We start from the raw sequence: 19,130 nt of genomic DNA on the forward strand, positions 1-19,130 counted from the left end.
TGCTATGAAGTCTCTTCCTTGAAACCATGCCTTTGCTCCCTTCCAGTTGTCAGTCACCTCCAGGAGCTTAGAGTCCCCTTCTCCTGATGCAGAATGCTGTTCATGGAGGAAGAAAACTGTCTCAGAAGTATTGGTCTTTCTAAATACTAAATTCCTGAAGATTGTATCCATGGTAAGGTCCCAGTATCCTATTGGAGGAGTTCTCCTCTATGGGACTGTTTTTTGGTGGTACCCCCACACACCAGTGAATTATGATTTCCTTCTTGCTTCTTTTTTGGCCCTTCTCTTTGTAAATTCACCCATTCTCCTGTAGGCCTTCTTCTGAGACTACAAGAGTTATTTTTTCCTTCACTGTTTGTCATTAACTTGATTAGGGTACAGTACACATTTTCCTCTATCTTCTTCCTCTCTTTTCTCCTTTCATGAGCCCTCCCATTCAGTAGTTTCATCTCTCCAAAAACCATTGATTCACCTCTAGGTGGGGTGTTTTGAGATTTAGTATATGTTTCAGGATTGTTCCTCCAACATTACTACTTCTAATTAAGTGCTGTTTTCATAATTATCTGTACTTTTAGAAAGAAATCTCTAATAGCCTGTTATTTTGTTGTTGTTAACCCTAGAAGTATCTCTACTTTTTTTTCTCTTTCTTTTCCTGGGGTAATTTATTTCATTATTTGTATTTTCATTCATAGCTATATTTGTTTACCTTTCTCATATTTCTTGTCTGGAGTGTTTGCAAGGCAAATAACCTGCTCATACCTGCTTTTCTTTGTAGGAATGTTTCAATGGCCTTTTTTTTTCAAATGTCTTTTTTTTCTTTCCCATTATTGGACTCAGATTTGCAAAGGTATCTATCTCATTGTGGGTTATATTTTGAGCTCCTTTGCTCTTTGGAACACATTATTCTATTCCTGCCCTATAGCTTTTAGTGGCTACAGAATAGCCTTGTTTTTTATATTTCGTCTCCTTTATATCTGAAAGTCTGTTGTAACTAGAATTCTTATGTTACATTATGTTTTAGAACTTGTAGCAGACCGTCCACACTCTTACCACCTCCTCCATCCCACCCCACCCCTGTCACCAACCAAACTTATAGATTCTTTTTTAGTAATGCTTTGCTTCTAGTGTTCAGAAGTTCTGGACAATTTTCTTGTATTATAGCATTCAGGTTGTTTTACTTATTGTCTTCTTCTAGGAGACCTATAATCTTTAAGTTGTCTGTGTCCTGTCTTTCAAGATCAATGTTTTTCCTGTAAAGAAATGTTTTCTTTGAATATTATTGCTTCTCTTTTTTCATATTTTCCTTCACTTCTGTGTACCTGCAGTCTCAATCAGTTGTTCTTTCATTTCTTTGATGAGACTTGCTACCATGGATTTTATTTTGCCAATTATTTCTGCTGGGCAGGCCATAAATTCTTATTTCTCCCTGGAACCATTTGTGAATATCCTGCTTTGGTTCCATGCTTTTGGGTATCCACAAGGTCTTTTTCCTTATTAGGGGTTGATTCATTTTCCTGTCTTGCAATATTTATTCAGAGGTGTTCAGACTCACCTAGATGTTCTGGGGGTCACCTTCCATTCTCTTATTATCTTCTCTGTTATGTTATGTGTTTGTGCTTAAGGTTTTAAGTGAGTTTTCTTCCTCCTAAGATCTTTGGCAATGCCTTTTTTCCCTTACGCTCTCCTAGCTCACTTTCTGACTTTTTCACCCTTGATGGTAAATACCATGAGGGTCCTCTATCTTGTTAGTTACTTGACCACATGACCTGGAAGCCTGGTCAAAAGTATCATATGCAGAAGAGCTAAGAAGATTAAAGACTGAGAAAAGGCTATCAGATTTCCCAATTAAGAGGCCACTGGTGGTTTTTGAGTTAATAATTTCAGTAAAGTAATGGGACCAAAAGACTATAAGTGGTAGAACAGTAAAGAGGTATAATATGAGTGGAAGCAATGAGTGGAAACAACTCTACCTTTATAGCGTTTTAGCAGTTTAAGGAAAAGCTATGGTAACAATTAGATTTATTGTACTGGACTGCAGAGAGCAGAATTAGTACCAGTAGAAATTATAGGGAGGCATATTTTAGACCATCCTAACAATTAGACTTATCCAAAAAAAAAGGGGAGGGAGGTGCTTGATGATAGTGAGATCTTTGTCACTAAAGTTAGCGAACCTAAATAACTACTTTTTGTAAAAAATCCCTCCAAGGTTACCTTCCATCTATTCTGCATGCACCTATTTATATATGTATGCTATATCCTCCTTTAAAATATAAGCTGCTTATATTTTAAGGGACAGGGGCTGTTTTTGCTTTTTCTTTTATCCCCAGTATTTAGTACTGTGCCTAGCACATTGTAGGAGCTAAAGAAATGTTATTTCAATGACCTGATTGACAAGATTCATTTGTAAGGTTGGATTAAATGACCTGTTAAGTCCTTGCCAGTTCTATGGCTGTAAATGCTAAAACTTTACATGGACAACTTACGTATCCAGAATACCTTATTCACCAATGTTAGGTCAAATAATGAGGCTTCACCTTAAGGCATTATTATACTTAGGAATCCCTACAGGTATTCTTAAAAGTAGAGAAAGCAAATGAATACTATATAATTGCTGATTCACTTTAAAAAATATACAACAAAGTGACACGTTTGTAAAAGTTATTCACGATAAAAATTTTAATGCAACTTTTATATCTTAAAAAAGCTCAACAAAATATCATAGTTTTAGTTGTTAAATACTGAGAAATACTCAAAGGACTAATGTTAAGTGAATATAGATTCTACTCCAAAAACCCCAATTAAAGTGAATATTTAAATCTTACTAAATTGGAACACATTTCCTCTAATGGAAAAAAATATATCATGTTAGCATACTTCCTCCAACACAAATACATTTCTAGAAAAACCTTCTTTTCCAACATTGTTCTTTTGATTTGTATACATCCATTTAAATAGTCACAAAAAAAGTAGGCATATGTAATAGTCAGCTATGTTATTCTTGAATTAGTTATACTGAGATTTTCTTGCTCAAAATAATAGAATATAGAAATACAAACTGTATAATAATCTTGTTTCAAAGACAGTCTCTACCAATCTCCAAAAAAAGTAGACTTCCTAACTTGTTATTTTTTGGATAGTAAGGCTAAATCTGTTTACTAATCCATGCAAGTCAAATCCTGCTATATAAGTACCTCATCAATTACATTTTCATTGTAGTAATACCTTGGTAAAAACTTGGGTAATAAGCTACACATCTGTGGGAAATGTGAAACCTGAAACACAACAGACTTAATTTGATAAGTTTTTAAATATATTTCTTCCCTTGTTAAAATTTCATTTCTTTTCTGTTTCTTTTGCTTCTTCTTCAAGGGAAGTTGCACATAATGCAGTGTTTGGACGGCATATATAAGCGCTTGTTTCACTTCCCAGTTCTGCTAACTGTTCCAATGAAGAAACACAGGGATAATGATCTTTTAACATATCTGGTAATTTACAACACTTCCCCTGAAGACGTCGAGAACGCCTCACTGGTGTCAGAAACTTCAAGTCCTTAAATGAAGAACTATTTTCATCAAAATTCATCTTCTTTTTCACACTAAAGGAGAACACAAAGTTATTCCCAAAGCTTCATAATAAACTGCATTATACCTTTTTAAATGCTAACATTTAAGAGGCAGTTCATCTTCAAGTATGATATGAGAACATTAGTGTAACTATTTGTTAATCTCAAAAAACCCCCCAGAAATTAACAACCCATAACTTATTCAACATTCAGGCACAAGCTATGTCCCCCTTCCACCTCTTTTACTCAGATATATTGTAGTCTTCGAAGACTAAAAATTATTTCCCTAAAAAACTCTTCAAAGAATCTGTCTTTTCTTCCTTTCCATCTTATATTCTGTATATTTTCATTTCCACACAATTAGAGATATCTGATTCACAGGAAGCTCAATTACTTAGGGAGTTTTCAACAACAAAAAAAGAGCGTTATCTTATGGGGATAACAGTCTCATTGAGAATATGTTATTTTAGGAATGTATGACAGGAGGTTAACAACAGGAAGAAAAGATGAACTAGTCATGTGGTAGTGCTCTACAGGCACCCTCACAATGTCAGGAGAAATAAAGGATGCCCTCTAGTATACTGGATTAATACCTACTGCTGGATTTATGGGAAGACACAGGATAAGAGTCAGATAGAATAGGCAGGCATGGATGGGATGAGTTCTGCATTGTTGGAAGGGATCTCCAAATTCATGAGTTCACAGACCTATCTGAATACTTGAGAGGTTTTTTGTTGTTATTTTTAAAAACCTGACCTGTGATTTCACCTGAGTAGCTCCCAGTGAGAACATCTCTTCAACTTACATGTTAGCCAGTTGTCTAGGACAGAGGTTTCAAATATAGTTACGTGTAACCCACAACACTCCTAAGTACAGCCCAAATCAGATTAAAATGTAATTAGGAAATATTTAACAAAATAAATAAAAATAAAACAAAACATAATGTGTGTTTTTGTAAGTCACTATGTGGTCTACGGGGATCCTTAAGTACAGTTTAGTGACCCCCATTTCTATTTGAGTTTGACCTTACTGATCTAGGTCTCTGACAGGCTAAATGACTTGCCCAGAGTCACAGAGCTAGTTTGTGTCAGAGGGAGGAGTGGAACCCAGGTTTTCCTCACTGTAAGACCAGTTATCTATTCACAACACCAAGCTTCCCATCATATTTGAGATGATGCTGTGCCAACATAAGAGCATTTTCAGTAACAACAGGTTCATCAACAGGATGAAGTAAAATGACCTGAAAAAAATTTTTTTTGGTGGTGGGGGAAGAATTTAGAGAGGGGAAAAACAGACTGAACACAAGACACTCAAGTAGAAAGATTCAAATGACACGATTTAGTTTGGAAATTATTCTAACAATCCCCACATTTTGGATTTCAGAGTCTTCTTAAACACCAGCTAGATCAGTGGTGTCAAATTCAAATAGAAATAAGGTCACTAAACTATACACAAGGATTCTTGCAGGCTACATCTTGACTTAGAAAACCACATATTAACATTATTTCTGTTCTATTATATTTTTATTTATTTTGTTAACTATTTGCCAATTACATTTCAATCTGGTACAGCATGAACCAGGGCTGCCCACTGCTAGCTAATGTGGAGAGCCGTGTGTCTAACAACTCTGAGCAAAATAATCTAGTTTAAATTGAGTTGAAGTTCAGCAAATTTGGTTGGAGGTTTGTTTGATTTGTTTTACAAAGCATTCAGACCTTGGTTCCCAAACTGTGCACAGTCCAAGGTACCACGGTGAATTCAAAGAATATTTAGGATATTTTAAGTTTTCCAGCAAAGCATAGCGATAATGAATATTCTAATACATCTGTCCACCTGTGGACACTGTGTGAACTACTAGCTCAAGGAAGTTCATCATTTCAACATTAGATGCTACATTCCTTCTGATGACAGTCTCTAATATTTGAAATATATTTTTGTGTATTTGTTCTTCCAGCTATATCAATAACTACTAGAATTTTCTTGTTTCTTAGAATTTTTATATAAATATCTGTCAACTCTGGATCTGTCAGTAATCCAAATTAATTTTTTTCACTTAGCTACTAATTTGTGAGGACATAAATACTTATTAAGTTCTTTTGACCTAACTGCTTGGTAAATGGAACTATTAGGTTTTTCATTTGGCCTAGGGGTACTATGAAAAAATTAGTCAGACACTGAGTGTCATAAACTAAGAAAGTTTGGGAACTTCTGCATTAAGGTATTACATTAATTGTAGCTGTGTGAAATTGGGGCCTAAATGTTAATTAAATTTCTGTACCTTGATACATTGAATTTTGGAAATTTGTGACTTACCTTTGCAAGTATGGAGTAGTTGACACATTATATTTAATAACATAAGAACCTCTGGTATCCTTTTCTGGAGTCTCTAAATCACAGTTTGAATCTTCTGCTTTATCCTTTTGCTCTCCTTCAAATACTTGAAGTTTTACATTCCTTGTTTTATGATCTGTATCATTTGATTCTGAATTTTCCACTGCTGATGCCCCTTCTATATCAATTTTATCCTGATTTATAACTTCATCACATATTTTGTTGACTTTTTCATTAGCTGAACAAGCTTCAACGTTCTCCCCTGAAGAAAATGCATTTATAAATGAGGAACTTCTAGCCAATGTTACAATAAAGCTTTTTGGTTAAAGAAAACACATAGGTGACTAGATTTTTTAAACCAAAAAGGAGGGATAAGTTGTAACAACTTTAAATATCCTATTCAAAACCAACCGACAGCTCCTTTTATCTCCTACTCTACATCTTATAATCCTTTGATGCCAACTTTCATTCTTTCCTTCCCTTTTCATGTTTGATAAACAGGCAACTCAGTTTCTTGTGGAAGACAATTACATGCATAATCAGTCCCATCTCTTTCATCTTCTCCAGTAGATTGCTCCCACAATCGTGTACCACACCCCCTTATAAAACCTTTAATCTCTACCTATTTATTGCTTCCCAGTTGCTTACAGGCACACCCAAATGCCTACCATCTTGAAAAAACCCTTGCTAGATCCTAAAATTCATTCAAATTACTGTCTGGTATCTCTTTTCCTTTTCTCAGTCAAGGTCCTGGAAAAAGCTGGCTATACCCAAATTGCCTCTACTCAATCTCCTCTTACTTCTCAACCTATTGGAAGCTAGGTCCCAACCTCATATACAAATGAAATTCCTGTGTCCTAAATTACAAATGATCTAATTACCAAATCTTATAGCCTTTTAAAAATCTTCATTCTTTTCAACCTATTGGCTGTTTGTTGACCATCCTCTTATTTTGAATAACCCTCAGCTTTGTATTTTGTTGACACTATTCTCTCATGATTCTACTCCTAACTTTGACTACTCATCCTCAGTCTCTTTTTGCTACTCCATCCTCCCTATTGTGTCTCCTACTTGTGGATGTTCCCTAAGGCTCTCCTCTCGGCCCTCTTCACCTCTCTTTTTATGGTGTTTCAGTTGTTCATCTCATCAGCTCCTATTGGTTTAATTTTCTGTTTATGTCTCCCAAATCTATACATTCAGCCTTAATGTCTTTCCTTAGCTAAAGTACACATTTCCAACTCCTTACTGGTGATGTCTCTGAAGTATCTCAAACTCAGCATTTTCAAAACAAAACTCATTATGCTTCCCACATTTCTTTCTTCCGAAACACTAAGAACACACTGTATACACAATAAAAACCAGTTAATAAATAAGGATTAACACAGGACAGCTTAATCCAGAAATATATTCCAATTGATTTCCCAGATTTATTTTGCTTCTCAACTAGCTCCATCAAAAAAACCATAAGATTGGATTGCTCTTATTACGTGGCAATACAAACCCTGCCATACATGTATTAAAGGAAATAAGGTAAAGGCATTAGGTTGTAAAGCCCAAATTCTTTTCAATCCCAAGCTGGATAAAACATTTCTAATAGTTTCATAAAGGTCCCATGTTTCCTTCAAAAACAGTCTGAAAATGTGCTCTCTTGAGTTAAATGAAAATAAAATGTTACTACTCCCTCACAGTGAAGTTATATTGCATATAAAATTCAGTGGTTTTAAAAAAATTGTACTTGTATATGATAATAATTATCTTCAAGCTTATGAATAGCTTATAGAGAGGCATTCTTCATCACTACTGAGGAAAACTAGAACTTTTTTTAATTGCAAAGAGATAATTTAAAGATGGTTAACTTTGAATTTGGACAATCTCTTTCTGAAAGTTGAAGAACCACAGAATCTGAGTTTTAAGGGATCTTAGAGACCATAAAATCTGAAATATCAAAAAGCAGACACATGAAAATCTACCCTTTGAGGCTTGGAAATTCCATATGAGGTTATCTCTTTATCAACCTAGGTGATGAAGAGAATAGAACAGTCAGAAAAATGCAGGTTAAATCTGACCTCAGAAAATGGCTATATGGCCCTGAGGCAAGTTATTGAACCTTTCTAAAATGGTTTCCCTATCTATACAATAAGAAAATAATAGTACCAACTTTAAAGGTTATTGTGATGATCTAATGAGATAATATATGTAAAGCATTTTATCAACCTGAAAGTGATCTATGTTACCTATAATTATAATTTCAAATAATGTCTTTAATACCAAAATATCACTATAAAGTCATAAAACCTTACTACAATGTCACTTAGTCTTCCCATTTATGACCAATTTTCCCTATAAACTGCCCTTTTTAATATCATTTCCACCCTCATATCATGTTTTTTGCAAAGCCAATTAAAATTATCTGTGTTTGTCTATATTCCTGCTCAAAGAAAAGATGAATTAAATGATCTTGCTCTAGGATTTCAGAACTGATTACACCTCATAAAATTTTAAAATATGGACCCAATCTTCACTATCGCATGACAAAAGGAAGGACAGGAGTGTAAGTAATATAGACTAAATATTTCCTTTAGCCTAAATACTGAACCTGTAGAGACCTAGGGTGCCATGCTGTCTTATTAATGCTAGTAATTCTTGTATTCACTACTTCCCTATTTTTCTCTCCAAGTTATTTTCAGATTCAATATTTACACTAATGGAGTAAAATCTCGGACATAAAATTCCCTTTTAGTAAAGAGGATATTAAAGAGAGGGAGCAATGTTGAAAATACTAGTAACTAAAGCAGATGAGTTACAAGTGCAGCAAATTAATATGACATTTATTCCATCACATCAGCTGGAACCTTGCCCTTATAAGTATGTAAAAACAAAGTACTTATCAGTGGAGTTTCTTCCTCGGCCAGATTAAGTCCCATTTAAGAAAGCATCATCTATATCTAAATAACCTCTCCTGTTCTGTTTTAAATGGAATATTAATTGGTCTAATATACATTGACCTAAAATCCAAAACAATTAAGAGAAGGATTTCAGTGTTTCTATTTTTTTTATTCATTAAGGAATAATAAAGAGAAGGGGAAAACAAACACAATAAAGGTAACATGAACAATCTAAAAGACAACTCTATGCTCTGTTCAAATGGGAATGTCAAGGAAGGCAGATGACTTTAAATTAAGTTTAAATGTCTACTTATTTCTTCCTACTAAGGAATCCCTTCTATTAACTATCCCTGGAACAAAAATACCTGGTAGGTCAGTTGATGAATTTTTCTATAGCATAAATCCACTAAATATCAAAGATGGCTCATTAATGTTCACATAAGTCAAGGGAAGGAAAAAATCCTAGAAATTTAGCTAGGAGAATAATAGAATAAAACAAAGCTAAAAGCTTACACAGAAATTCATTCTAATAAATAAAAACTAATGAAACAGGAAATTATTTTAGGGAAAGAAAAATTCTAATTTACCAGAATTAGTCGTCACTTGACTCTTCATTGTTAGGATATCTGCAAAAGTGTGTCGCATTTCTTCCATAGGCTTAAGAAAACAAAATTAGTCCTTTTTAGTAAAGAAAAGCATAGAATTAGTCAGAATTTTTAGTCACAAAACACTAAGTTCACTGTTGTAAACATTAAGATTAAGGGAGTAAAGTTTCATACTTTAAAATCAGAAACATTTAAGATATGAAATAAGGGTCCTATATACATATATGTATACTCACCCATATATGTACATCTATGTATATATAAACACACACATATAAAGGTTTTTCATCTTTTACAACTGTACTTTCCTTCCTATTTTCACTATTATCCTAAAATCAAGGCACTTATGAGCCCATGCTTCTGTATTACTGAAACAGCCATCCAATATCTATTTGCTTTCAGTCTCTCCTCTCTTTCAATATATTCTGCACAGCTGGCTCCTCACTGTCTGCAGGATAAAGTTCTAGATTCTTGCCTGGCACTCAATGATCTTCTTAGCTTGGTCCCAACATAACTTGACAGCTTAATTTCTCATTATCCCCCTAAGCATACCTTACACAGGAGTCATACTGCACCACTGCTGACCATCACTTTGGATATGCTTTACACTTTCCCACCTCTGCTAATTCCTTTACCCAAAATAAAATGCCCTCCTCCATTATTTGTCCACTGAGATCCATCCCATATTTCAAAACATATCTCAATTTCTAACTCCTTTTTTCTTTACTTTTTAGAAGTTCAACAAACACCAATAAATTTGAACGTTGCAACAAACAAAGAGGACTATTACACATCTATGAACTTTTATTACATACATTTTAAGTTGATATTAAATTTAACACAACAGTAGCAAAACTGCCCTGTCTGTCTTTTTGAACTTTCTTCTGTTTTCGCCCATGTGTTTTCAAATCCTAACTACTCCATGACTTTTCCCTGATCATCCCTAGCCAGAAGAGGGGAAAGTGAATAAGCATTTATTACACATCTACTGTGTGCCAGACATTCTGCTAAGTACTTCACAAATAAAGTCTCATTTGATTTTCACAACAACATTGGGAGGTAGGTGCCATTATCCCCATTTTACGGGGGGGGGGGGGAAACTGAGGCAAACAGAGTTTTGTTGTTTTTAAAGTGACTTACCCAAAGTCACATAACTAGTAAGTGTCTGAGACCAGATTTGAATTAAGGTTTTTCTGACTCCAAGCAAAGCATTCTATCCACTGTGCCACCTAACTATATCTCTCCCTTCTCTAAATGCTTATCATACTATTTGTACCACTTTATTTGTATATGGGAACTTTTCTCTCTAGTTTTAGTGAAACAGTAGCTCACAGTTATTAATGTTTGAAAGTTTGAAAAATGCTTTACATATATTACCTCACTGAGCCCCACAACAACCCTATGAGATAGGTGCTATTGTTATCCCCATTTTACAATGAAGAATCTGAGGTTGGAAAGAATATTTGACTTGGAATCTAAAGATCCAAATGTGGTTCATATTTTTCACGCATGTATATTGTATGACTAAGGGAAGTTCATTTAACCTATCTGAACCTGTTTCCTCATCTGCAAAGTGAGAATAACACCTCACTTATCTACCTCACAGGATTAGAAGCTTAAATGAGATAATTCATGAAAATGTATTTTGTAAACCTAAAGCCCTATGAAAATGTTGGCTGGGCCTAGAGTCAGGAAGACCTGAGTTCAAATGTGACATCAGATACTTACTAGCTATGTGATCTGGGCCAGCCACGTAATCTGTTTGCTTCAGTTTACTCAACTGTAAAATGAGATGATAATAACATCTACCTCCCAGGTTGTTGTGAGGATTAAATGAGATAATAGTTGTAAAAAGCACCTGGCACATAGTAGTTGCTATATAAATGTTCATTTCCCTCCCTTCTCCTCTTATTACTATCACTTGATTGACCGCTTCTTGAAGATCTGTTTGATTCAATTTCATATTTCCCAAAGTACATGGGACAGTGCCATGTATGATAAGAGAAATATTTACACATTTGTGAAAACTAAATTAACTAAGACCAGAGTGGTTGGCCAAACCTTCAAGGAAAGGCTAAGGAGATAAGCTTTAGGGATATGCTCTATATACAGTACTTCTTCCATACTTTAAGAAGCACTGAAGGGGTTGCAAGTGGAAAAAGTTTAAGAAGCCCTGTAATGGCCCATGGAGAAAATTGCTCATGATGATGCAGACTGGGATATAGTCAGAGGTTTATGTTAGCAAACTTTTATGGGATGTTGATGTTTATATGTAGAAGATATAGACTTGAAAAAGAAGTTTCCAAGGATGCAATTCATTGGTTCTTACCTTCCCACTTGCTCAGAAGGCTATAGGAGAATTGACACTGGTTTACTTTTTAATTTGCCTTAAGAATGCCTCACAGCAATACTCATTTTAATTGAATAATCAAGAACTTTCCTATCAATTCTAATTATTAAATAAGGTTAACAAATTGATCCCATTTAGTATAGTAGTCATACAAAATTGTAACAGAGGGAATTTTCTGGTCTTCTAATCCAGTGGTTCTCAAAGTGGGAACCATTGGTGGTTCTCAAGATCCTTTCAGGGAGTCTAACAAGTCAAAACTACTTCCATAATAATACTAAGATGTTTTCATTTATAATACAGTAGATATAATCCACATAAAAAAAGTGCTTTTGGAATCCTCAATAAATCTTAAGACTGCAAAGGGGTCTTGAGACCAAAGTTTGAAAACCATTGCTCTGATTAAAGGTTTAAAAATTTAAACAGAAAAGCTTACTTTTTTTTAAATCCAGGATCATTTAAAAATAATTTATAAAGCTGATTCTTTTGTATTGATGGTGATGTTGACACCATTCTTTTATAACTAAAAATTAATATTACAAATTCTGATAAATGCTTTCCAAGGAACTGATCAATTTTGAATGGGATTGGGGGCGGAGAAAGAGGTGATGTTAGTTGCAATAAATGGCCTGAATTACCTTTCATTTAATTGCTATAGCAAATACAAATGAATATACAAGCTGTCCATACATAGACCATGTTCTCAATTTCATTTTTTTTACAAGTATGGTGGTTTTATCCTGTCAATAACAAAGAAACATTATGTATAAAGCACACCAGCATGGACATTAGAAAGAATAAAGATGAATTTGGAAAAAAGTTCAAAATGAGAGGATTATCTGAATATGGAATATATTTTTTTAAACAATGAGATAAATAGTGTCCTTTTATTGCCCACACTGTATGTTTGCTAATGTGGTGGAAGAGTGGGAGAATGAAATTGCTCTAAAGCTGTTGACAAGTATGCTGGGGAAGTACATTTCTATTTGAAGGGTAATTCATTAGACAATAATAGTTTGAAAATAAATATTTCCTTTATATAACAGAATTCCTTTTCCTTCAAAAAGTAGATTCAGTACACAAACCTGTTCTAATTCAGTTTACCAAATAAGTGTTCTTCCACAGAAGCAAAAAATTTTCTTAAGACCATAGAATTCATTTTCATTTAAAATGCAGATTCAGTATGCAAACCAGTTATAATTCTCTTTCCCATATATGTCTTCTCCTGGTAAGCAAATGTGCAATCTGTACTTTTCAGTTATATTTCTTGTTCCAAATTAACAAATTGCATCCTGTTTTATGTAATTTATAATTAGCTCATCAAGGCTTGATCATCCTTGAGAAATTGATGAAAATATTCTAAAAGAAACCAAAATTAATAGCAGTGCTTTTGTGATTCCTTCCAAACTACATAATTAATGAATATCCTCTGTTACAGTAATAGTTTCTAGAATTGTGATAATCACACTATAACAAAGACTAATAAATTCTATTTCTCACCTGAGCGCCTGCAAGAATAGCTTTTTCATATATTGCAATGATATTTTCAAGAGGGCTTGTAATTGGTTCAAGGCGTGCAAGGCATATCCAATACTTAACAAGTTTCTTAGCATCTGGAATTTTTAAAATGAGCTCCTCCAGTGTTAAAAGTACTTCTTCCCTTGGACATCCCTAAAATTGAAGAACAAAAAAGTAAAATAAATATCAATACATTTATCTTTGCTGCTTAAAACATTATGGACAATTGGTAATTGGCTAGACTATATAGGCAGGTTTAGAGGTACTAAGGATAGAAAAAAATCCAGAAATAAGTTTTACTTCTTTTCTTATATATAATAATTGAGCTGCTTATTAATGCAAAATGCCTGAGAGACAGCAAAAGGAAGAGCTAACAGAAGAGGTCTGGATAATCACCCCTGGAATAAAAAAAAAGTTATTTATTATGATTGTTATAACAGGATCAGAAAAATTGTGTGTATAAAATGTCTACTTTAATTGAATTTTTTCCAAAAGTAACTTTAGTTTTTACTCATGTAAAGTAAAACCAAAGTAATGTAAATTTGAGAATTGCTGCAGAATAGACAGTCAGCTTTTAATTTCCTTAAGAATAACAAACATAACTGCTTATCCAATGATACAAAAAAAAAAGCATTTCAGCCTTTGCTTTAGTGATCAATCATCAATCCTTGGGTGTGGTACAAAATGCAGTGGACTTAATATAAAAAGCGTTGGATTCAAGTTCTAGCTCTGCCACTTACTGTATAATTTTGGGCAAAACACTTTCATTTGTCTAGCACTGGTTTTCTCATCTATAAGGTTGAACTGGATGATTTCTTTCTAAAGTCCCTTCTCGTTCTAATATTCTGTGACATTTTGACTTAATAATAAAGAACCATTACTTTATAGTTTAGATTGTGACTAAGTCCATAGAAAGAAAAAGCACCTACTAGTTTTTCTGCAATTCTACTTCTCAGTGAAGTCTCCTGGAATACATGTATATACAAAAAGAAAAGTGGGGACTACTCATAGTTGTAAGTTAGTATTTCAGTTTCTTTTTAAAGGATAATCTTTATTTAGCTTCCAAAATAACCAACATCTTGACTTCCTGTAAAGTCAAGTCCTTTCCTCTATTAAATCCCTTTCAATCAATTTACAATCTGAATCAAAAGAATAGTGCTAATATGGATAAGTCTAATCAGTAACTATTTCAAACATTTTGAAAAGTGAGAAGAATTTTTGTCTTTTGATTGTGGTAAAATAAAAGGACAAGAACATCTCTTGTGACGCAAAGGTAAATAACCTTAGCTCAGAAGATGAACAAATAGTACTAAAGTGTCTACAGTTTCCTGGGAGTATAGAAATTTTGAAAAAAGCATCATGAACAAGTCATAAAGGAGCACCCAAAGGAAAAACAATACCGTGGGACCAGAAATATTTACAAGCAAATTCTAACATTCAAAGAATAATTAATTCCAATATTGTACAAACTGTTTACAGAAGTAGGAAAAGAAGAGATCTACCAAATCATTCTATTAAAAAGTAAGTGTATGGGGGCAGCTAGGTGGCACTGTGGATAGAGCACTGGCCCTGGATTCAGAAGGACCTAAGTTCAAATCTGGCCTCAGACACATAACACTTACTAGCTGTGTGACCCTGGGCAAGTCACTTAACCCCACTGCCTAGCCAAAAAAAAAAAAAAAAGTAAGTGTATATAATGATGACCAAGCTTGGCCCTAAAGAAGAGTTGAAAATTACACCTCCCTCCCTTCTTTGTAGAGGTGGGAAACTACTTGTGTGGAATATGGCATACATTGTCATACACAGTTGATACAATAGCTGGTTTTGTTGAACTGATTTTTATAACTTTGTCACAAGATATGGCTCACTGGAGGCAAGAGGCAGGACATTTATTCTGAAGGAAGAAAGGAAGGAAAGATGGGGGCAGGGAGGGAAAGGAAGAGGGAAGGAAAGAAGGATGGACCGAAATAAAATAGCATTTATTAAGTGCTTTCTCATTTGAGCCTCACAACAACCCTGGGAGTTAGATGCCATTATTAGCTCCACTTTACAGTTGAGGAAACTGAGGCAGACAGAAGTTAAGCAACTTGCCCAGTATCACACAGGTATTAAGTGTCTGAGGCCAAATTTGAACTTAGTTCTTCCAGATTCCAAGCCTGGTACTCTATTTATTGTACCACCTAGCTGTATCTGGAAATAAAGGAGATGTAAAAAACAAAACTTATCAATTAAAAAAAAGATAAAGGTTAAAAGAAAAAACAGCATGTAGAGTGTTACATGTGTCTACACATGGCCAGAGGTCAAAGTGCTGTAGTAGGGCAAGAATTAAACTGAGTTAAGCTAAATATTTTTCAGTTCTGCTGTGGCCCACAAAAAGCAATTGGTGATCAAAGCAACATCAAAAAAAAAAAAAGAGCAAGAAATATCAATTTTCTTACCATCTTGGGGCTTCTTCCTTATGTTCCTATAGGATCCTTACTCTTCCAGTCAAATTTTATCAAGAATTCAGCTAGTGAACAGATCTCTACCCCAAACCCCTCCCCTTCTTCTCAGTATCTCAGAAATCTGAAAGACAGAAGCTTGCTCAGGCTGTGATAGCAGATGTGTCACATTAGAGCTTAACCAGAGAACTGAGGAAAAGAAAGAACTGGGGCAGGACACAGATGTCAGGGCTGTGTGGAAGTCCCCTAAACCTGAAGGAAGGAGCCCAGCATCCAGCTGAGGCCAATTCAGTACCCCCAGAAGTTACTTGGGGGCAGAGACCAAGGCTGGTAAAATGTCAATTATCTGGTGTATGAAGAAGCTGAAATGTTTTGAGATCCAGCCTCCAGGGAAACTGCCATCAAAGGAGGGGGAGTTAGAAAGTGAGCAGGAAGGGGGATTAAGAAAAAAGATCGAAACTGCCAAAGATCTCAGGAAGAAAAACTCAAAGATCATGAGCATAAGTAGATAAACCAACAGGGAAGATAATAACAGAAGGGAATATGGTCTTTAAGTCAGGTAAAACAGTCCAGGCATTTATGAATAAATTTCTCAAAACAAAGGAAAACTGAATACCTAATGAGGCAGAGAGACCCTAGGGATCCCTAAAAGAGCAAGGAAACACAGCAAGATGTTCCTGAATGATTTAAAGGAAGAATTTACAGTTCATACAACAGAAATAATTGGTAAAACAGAAAAACGTGAATTCACAGTAGCATGTCTTACTAAAGAAAAAAAAGAAAATAACTGATAGGGAATGCAAACATATGGAAGTGAAGGACAATATGGAAGGGAAGCAAAAAGCAATAATATTAAAAGACAGGATGATCTCCATACAAACATTGATCTTGAAGACAGTATGCTTAGAAACAATTTAAGGATTTTAAATCTCCCAGAAGAAAATGACAAGTCAAAAAACCTGACACTGTCACGTAAGAAGTAATATAAGAAAAATGTCCAGAAATTCTGAATACAAAAAACAAAGTATCAAAAGAATTCATATATTTCCTTCAGAAGAAAATATAAGGCTGCAAACTCTAAGACACATAATGGTTAAATTCCACTGACAAACAACAAACTCTGCAAGCGACCAGAAAGAAACCCCATCAAATATAAAATAAAGAAAGAAAATTCCAATAACCCAAAACGATTCTGCACCTACCAGAAATTGTAGAAAGTAATGGAATCTGTTCCAAAGAACAAAGGAGCTCAAGATGCAACCCAAGGTGACCTTTCTAGCAAATCTAAGCCTATTAATGAAAAAATGTGAATGTTCAACTTAAAAAAAGATGTTAAAAATGTTCCTATAAAGAAAACCAGACTTGAAGAAATTACTTACTTCTCAAACACCCCACACAGCACAATTCTTAGAAAAGAACTCTATTTGATAAAAACTGCTGGAAAAATTGGGAAACATTGAGGCAAAAAATTAGTCTCAGGCCAACACCTTATTCTACACCATATTCCATAATACATTTTAAATGCATATGTGACTTGAATACTGAAGATCATACTTTAAAAAAAAAATAGAAGAGAAGCCGATTACACACCTCTCACAGTTATGGGAAGATTTATCCTTAATCAAACAAGAGACAGAGACAGTAACAAAAGATAAAATATGTAATTTTTATTACATAAAACTGAAAAGCTTCTGCATAGACAAAATTAATTCCCCTAGTATAAATAAGGGTAGCAGTCAAATTGGAAAAATTTTGTTTCAATTTGTGACGGGTTGATTTGATATCCTTTGATATGAACAAACAGTTTTCAAAAGAAGAATTATAAACTACTAACAAGCACATGAAAGACTACTCCAAATCTCTAATAACAAAAGAAATGCAATAGAAAAAAAAATCCATTGATCCCTACTTGAAAGAGATCCTATGAGGAAAACTCATAGGAATATCATAGTGAAATTCCGAAACCCGCAGCTCAAGGATAAAATATTAAGAGCAACAAGAAAACAAACAATTTAAATATGATAGTGCCACAATTAGAATCACACAAGACTTAGCAGAAGAAACACTAATGGACCTCAGGTCCTATATGTCAAAGAGCAAAAGAACTGGGGTTCTGCCTGAAAATATCACACCCAGCAAAGTTAAGCATAATCCTGAATGAAAAAAAAAATGGACATTTGATCAACTGTCAGACTTTCAGGACTTTCTTAAAAATAAACAAACAAAAAAACCCCCCACCTGAACTTAATAGAAGATTTGACATACAACAGCCTAGAGAAACATAAGGTACATACCAAAGACTGATTATAAAGGATTCAAAAAGGACAGACTGTTCACCTTTTATAAATGTAAAATGTAAAACATATGTCTAAGATTGTCATTAGTAATTGGGTAGTTTGTAAGAGAGATTGGGGTAGACCTGAGTATGATATGATTTTTAAAAAGTAAAACCATTTAGGAACAGATGAAAAGAGTAATGATTTTATACAAAAGAAGTGCAAGAGGAAGGATGGACATGGGAATTAGATGGGGGAGGAGGGCTGATATTTTTGGTAACCTACTTTCACTGGGAATGAATTTAAGAGGGAACAATGCATATACATATATATATATATATGTATATGCATTGTTCCCTCTTAAATTCCCTCTTAAATTATATATATAAATGTATAGAAGAGTATAATAGTCTTCTAAATTCAGAAGAAATAAAAGGGTAAGGGGATGGGGAGGGGGAAGAGGATAACGGAAGGATCTCTAGAGAGAAGGGTGAGGGAATAGGTTATAGGGAGTTATAGAAGGGAGTTTAGATTTATGGGAATGGGAGGAAGGCAAGGTAGGGGGGAGAAATAAAGTAGAAGGTGCAGCTAGGTGGTGCTGTGGACAGAGCACTGGCCCTGGGGTCAGAAGGACCTGAGTTGAAATCCGGCCTCAGACACATGATACTCACTAGCTGTGTGACCCAGGGCATGTCACTTAACCCCGATTGCCCCCCCCCCCCACAGACACACGTAAAGTAGAAGAGTCAGGAGGGATAGGAAATAAAAAGGGAAAAAAAATGCAAATCAAAACAACCCTGAGGTTTTTACCTCACACTCTGCATGCATATTGGCAAAGATGACAAAAGGTGGGAATAGTCAATGTTGGATGAGTTGTGGGAAGATAGGCAGACTAATGCATTGTGTAGCAGCAAATCAGTACAAGCATTTTGGAAAGCATTTTCGAATTATCCAAATAAAATATCTAAATTGTCTATATCCTTTGACTCAGAAATTCCATTACTAGCTTATACCCCAAGAAGGCCACTGATAAAAAGAAATCCCCATATACACCAAAATATTTATAGCAGTACTTTTTGTGATAGCAAAGAATTGGAAACAAAGTAGATGCCCAAGGATTGGGGAATGGCTAAAGAAATTATGGTACATGTATGAGATGGAATAT

The 19,130-nt window shown here is 34.6% G+C and overlaps 1 protein-coding gene and 1 long non-coding RNA gene across 4 annotated transcripts in view; one reads left to right on the top strand and one right to left on the bottom strand.

Moving 5' to 3' along the window:
• Window positions 1-6,228, top strand: LOC110196640 (uncharacterized). Its single transcript, XR_002321280.2, has 2 exons — window positions 1-172; window positions 3,370-6,228. It is a non-coding gene; the product is annotated as an uncharacterized LOC110196640 (long non-coding RNA).
• CKAP2 (cytoskeleton associated protein 2) overlaps window positions 2,659-19,130 on the bottom strand; it is a 26,316-nt gene continuing 9,844 nt past the window's right edge. For all 3 annotated transcript variants that reach the window (XM_020969992.2, XM_020969993.1, XM_020969995.2), the window contains exons 6-9: window positions 13,231-13,401; window positions 9,366-9,435; window positions 5,876-6,155; window positions 2,659-3,595 (exon numbers count right to left, since the gene is read on the bottom strand). In XM_020969992.2, the coding sequence (XP_020825651.2) occupies window positions 3,334-3,595; window positions 5,876-6,155; window positions 9,366-9,435; window positions 13,231-13,401 (783 nt within the window). In that variant the 3' untranslated portion in view covers window positions 2,659-3,333. The remainder of the gene's footprint in view (window positions 3,596-5,875; window positions 6,156-9,365; window positions 9,436-13,230; window positions 13,402-19,130) is intronic.

This window comes from Phascolarctos cinereus, unplaced genomic scaffold, assembly GCF_003287225.1.
Source record: "Phascolarctos cinereus isolate Bilbo 61053 unplaced genomic scaffold, phaCin_HiC Scaffold_726;HRSCAF=1367, whole genome shotgun sequence".
Taxonomy (NCBI): Eukaryota; Metazoa; Chordata; class Mammalia; order Diprotodontia; family Phascolarctidae; genus Phascolarctos; species Phascolarctos cinereus.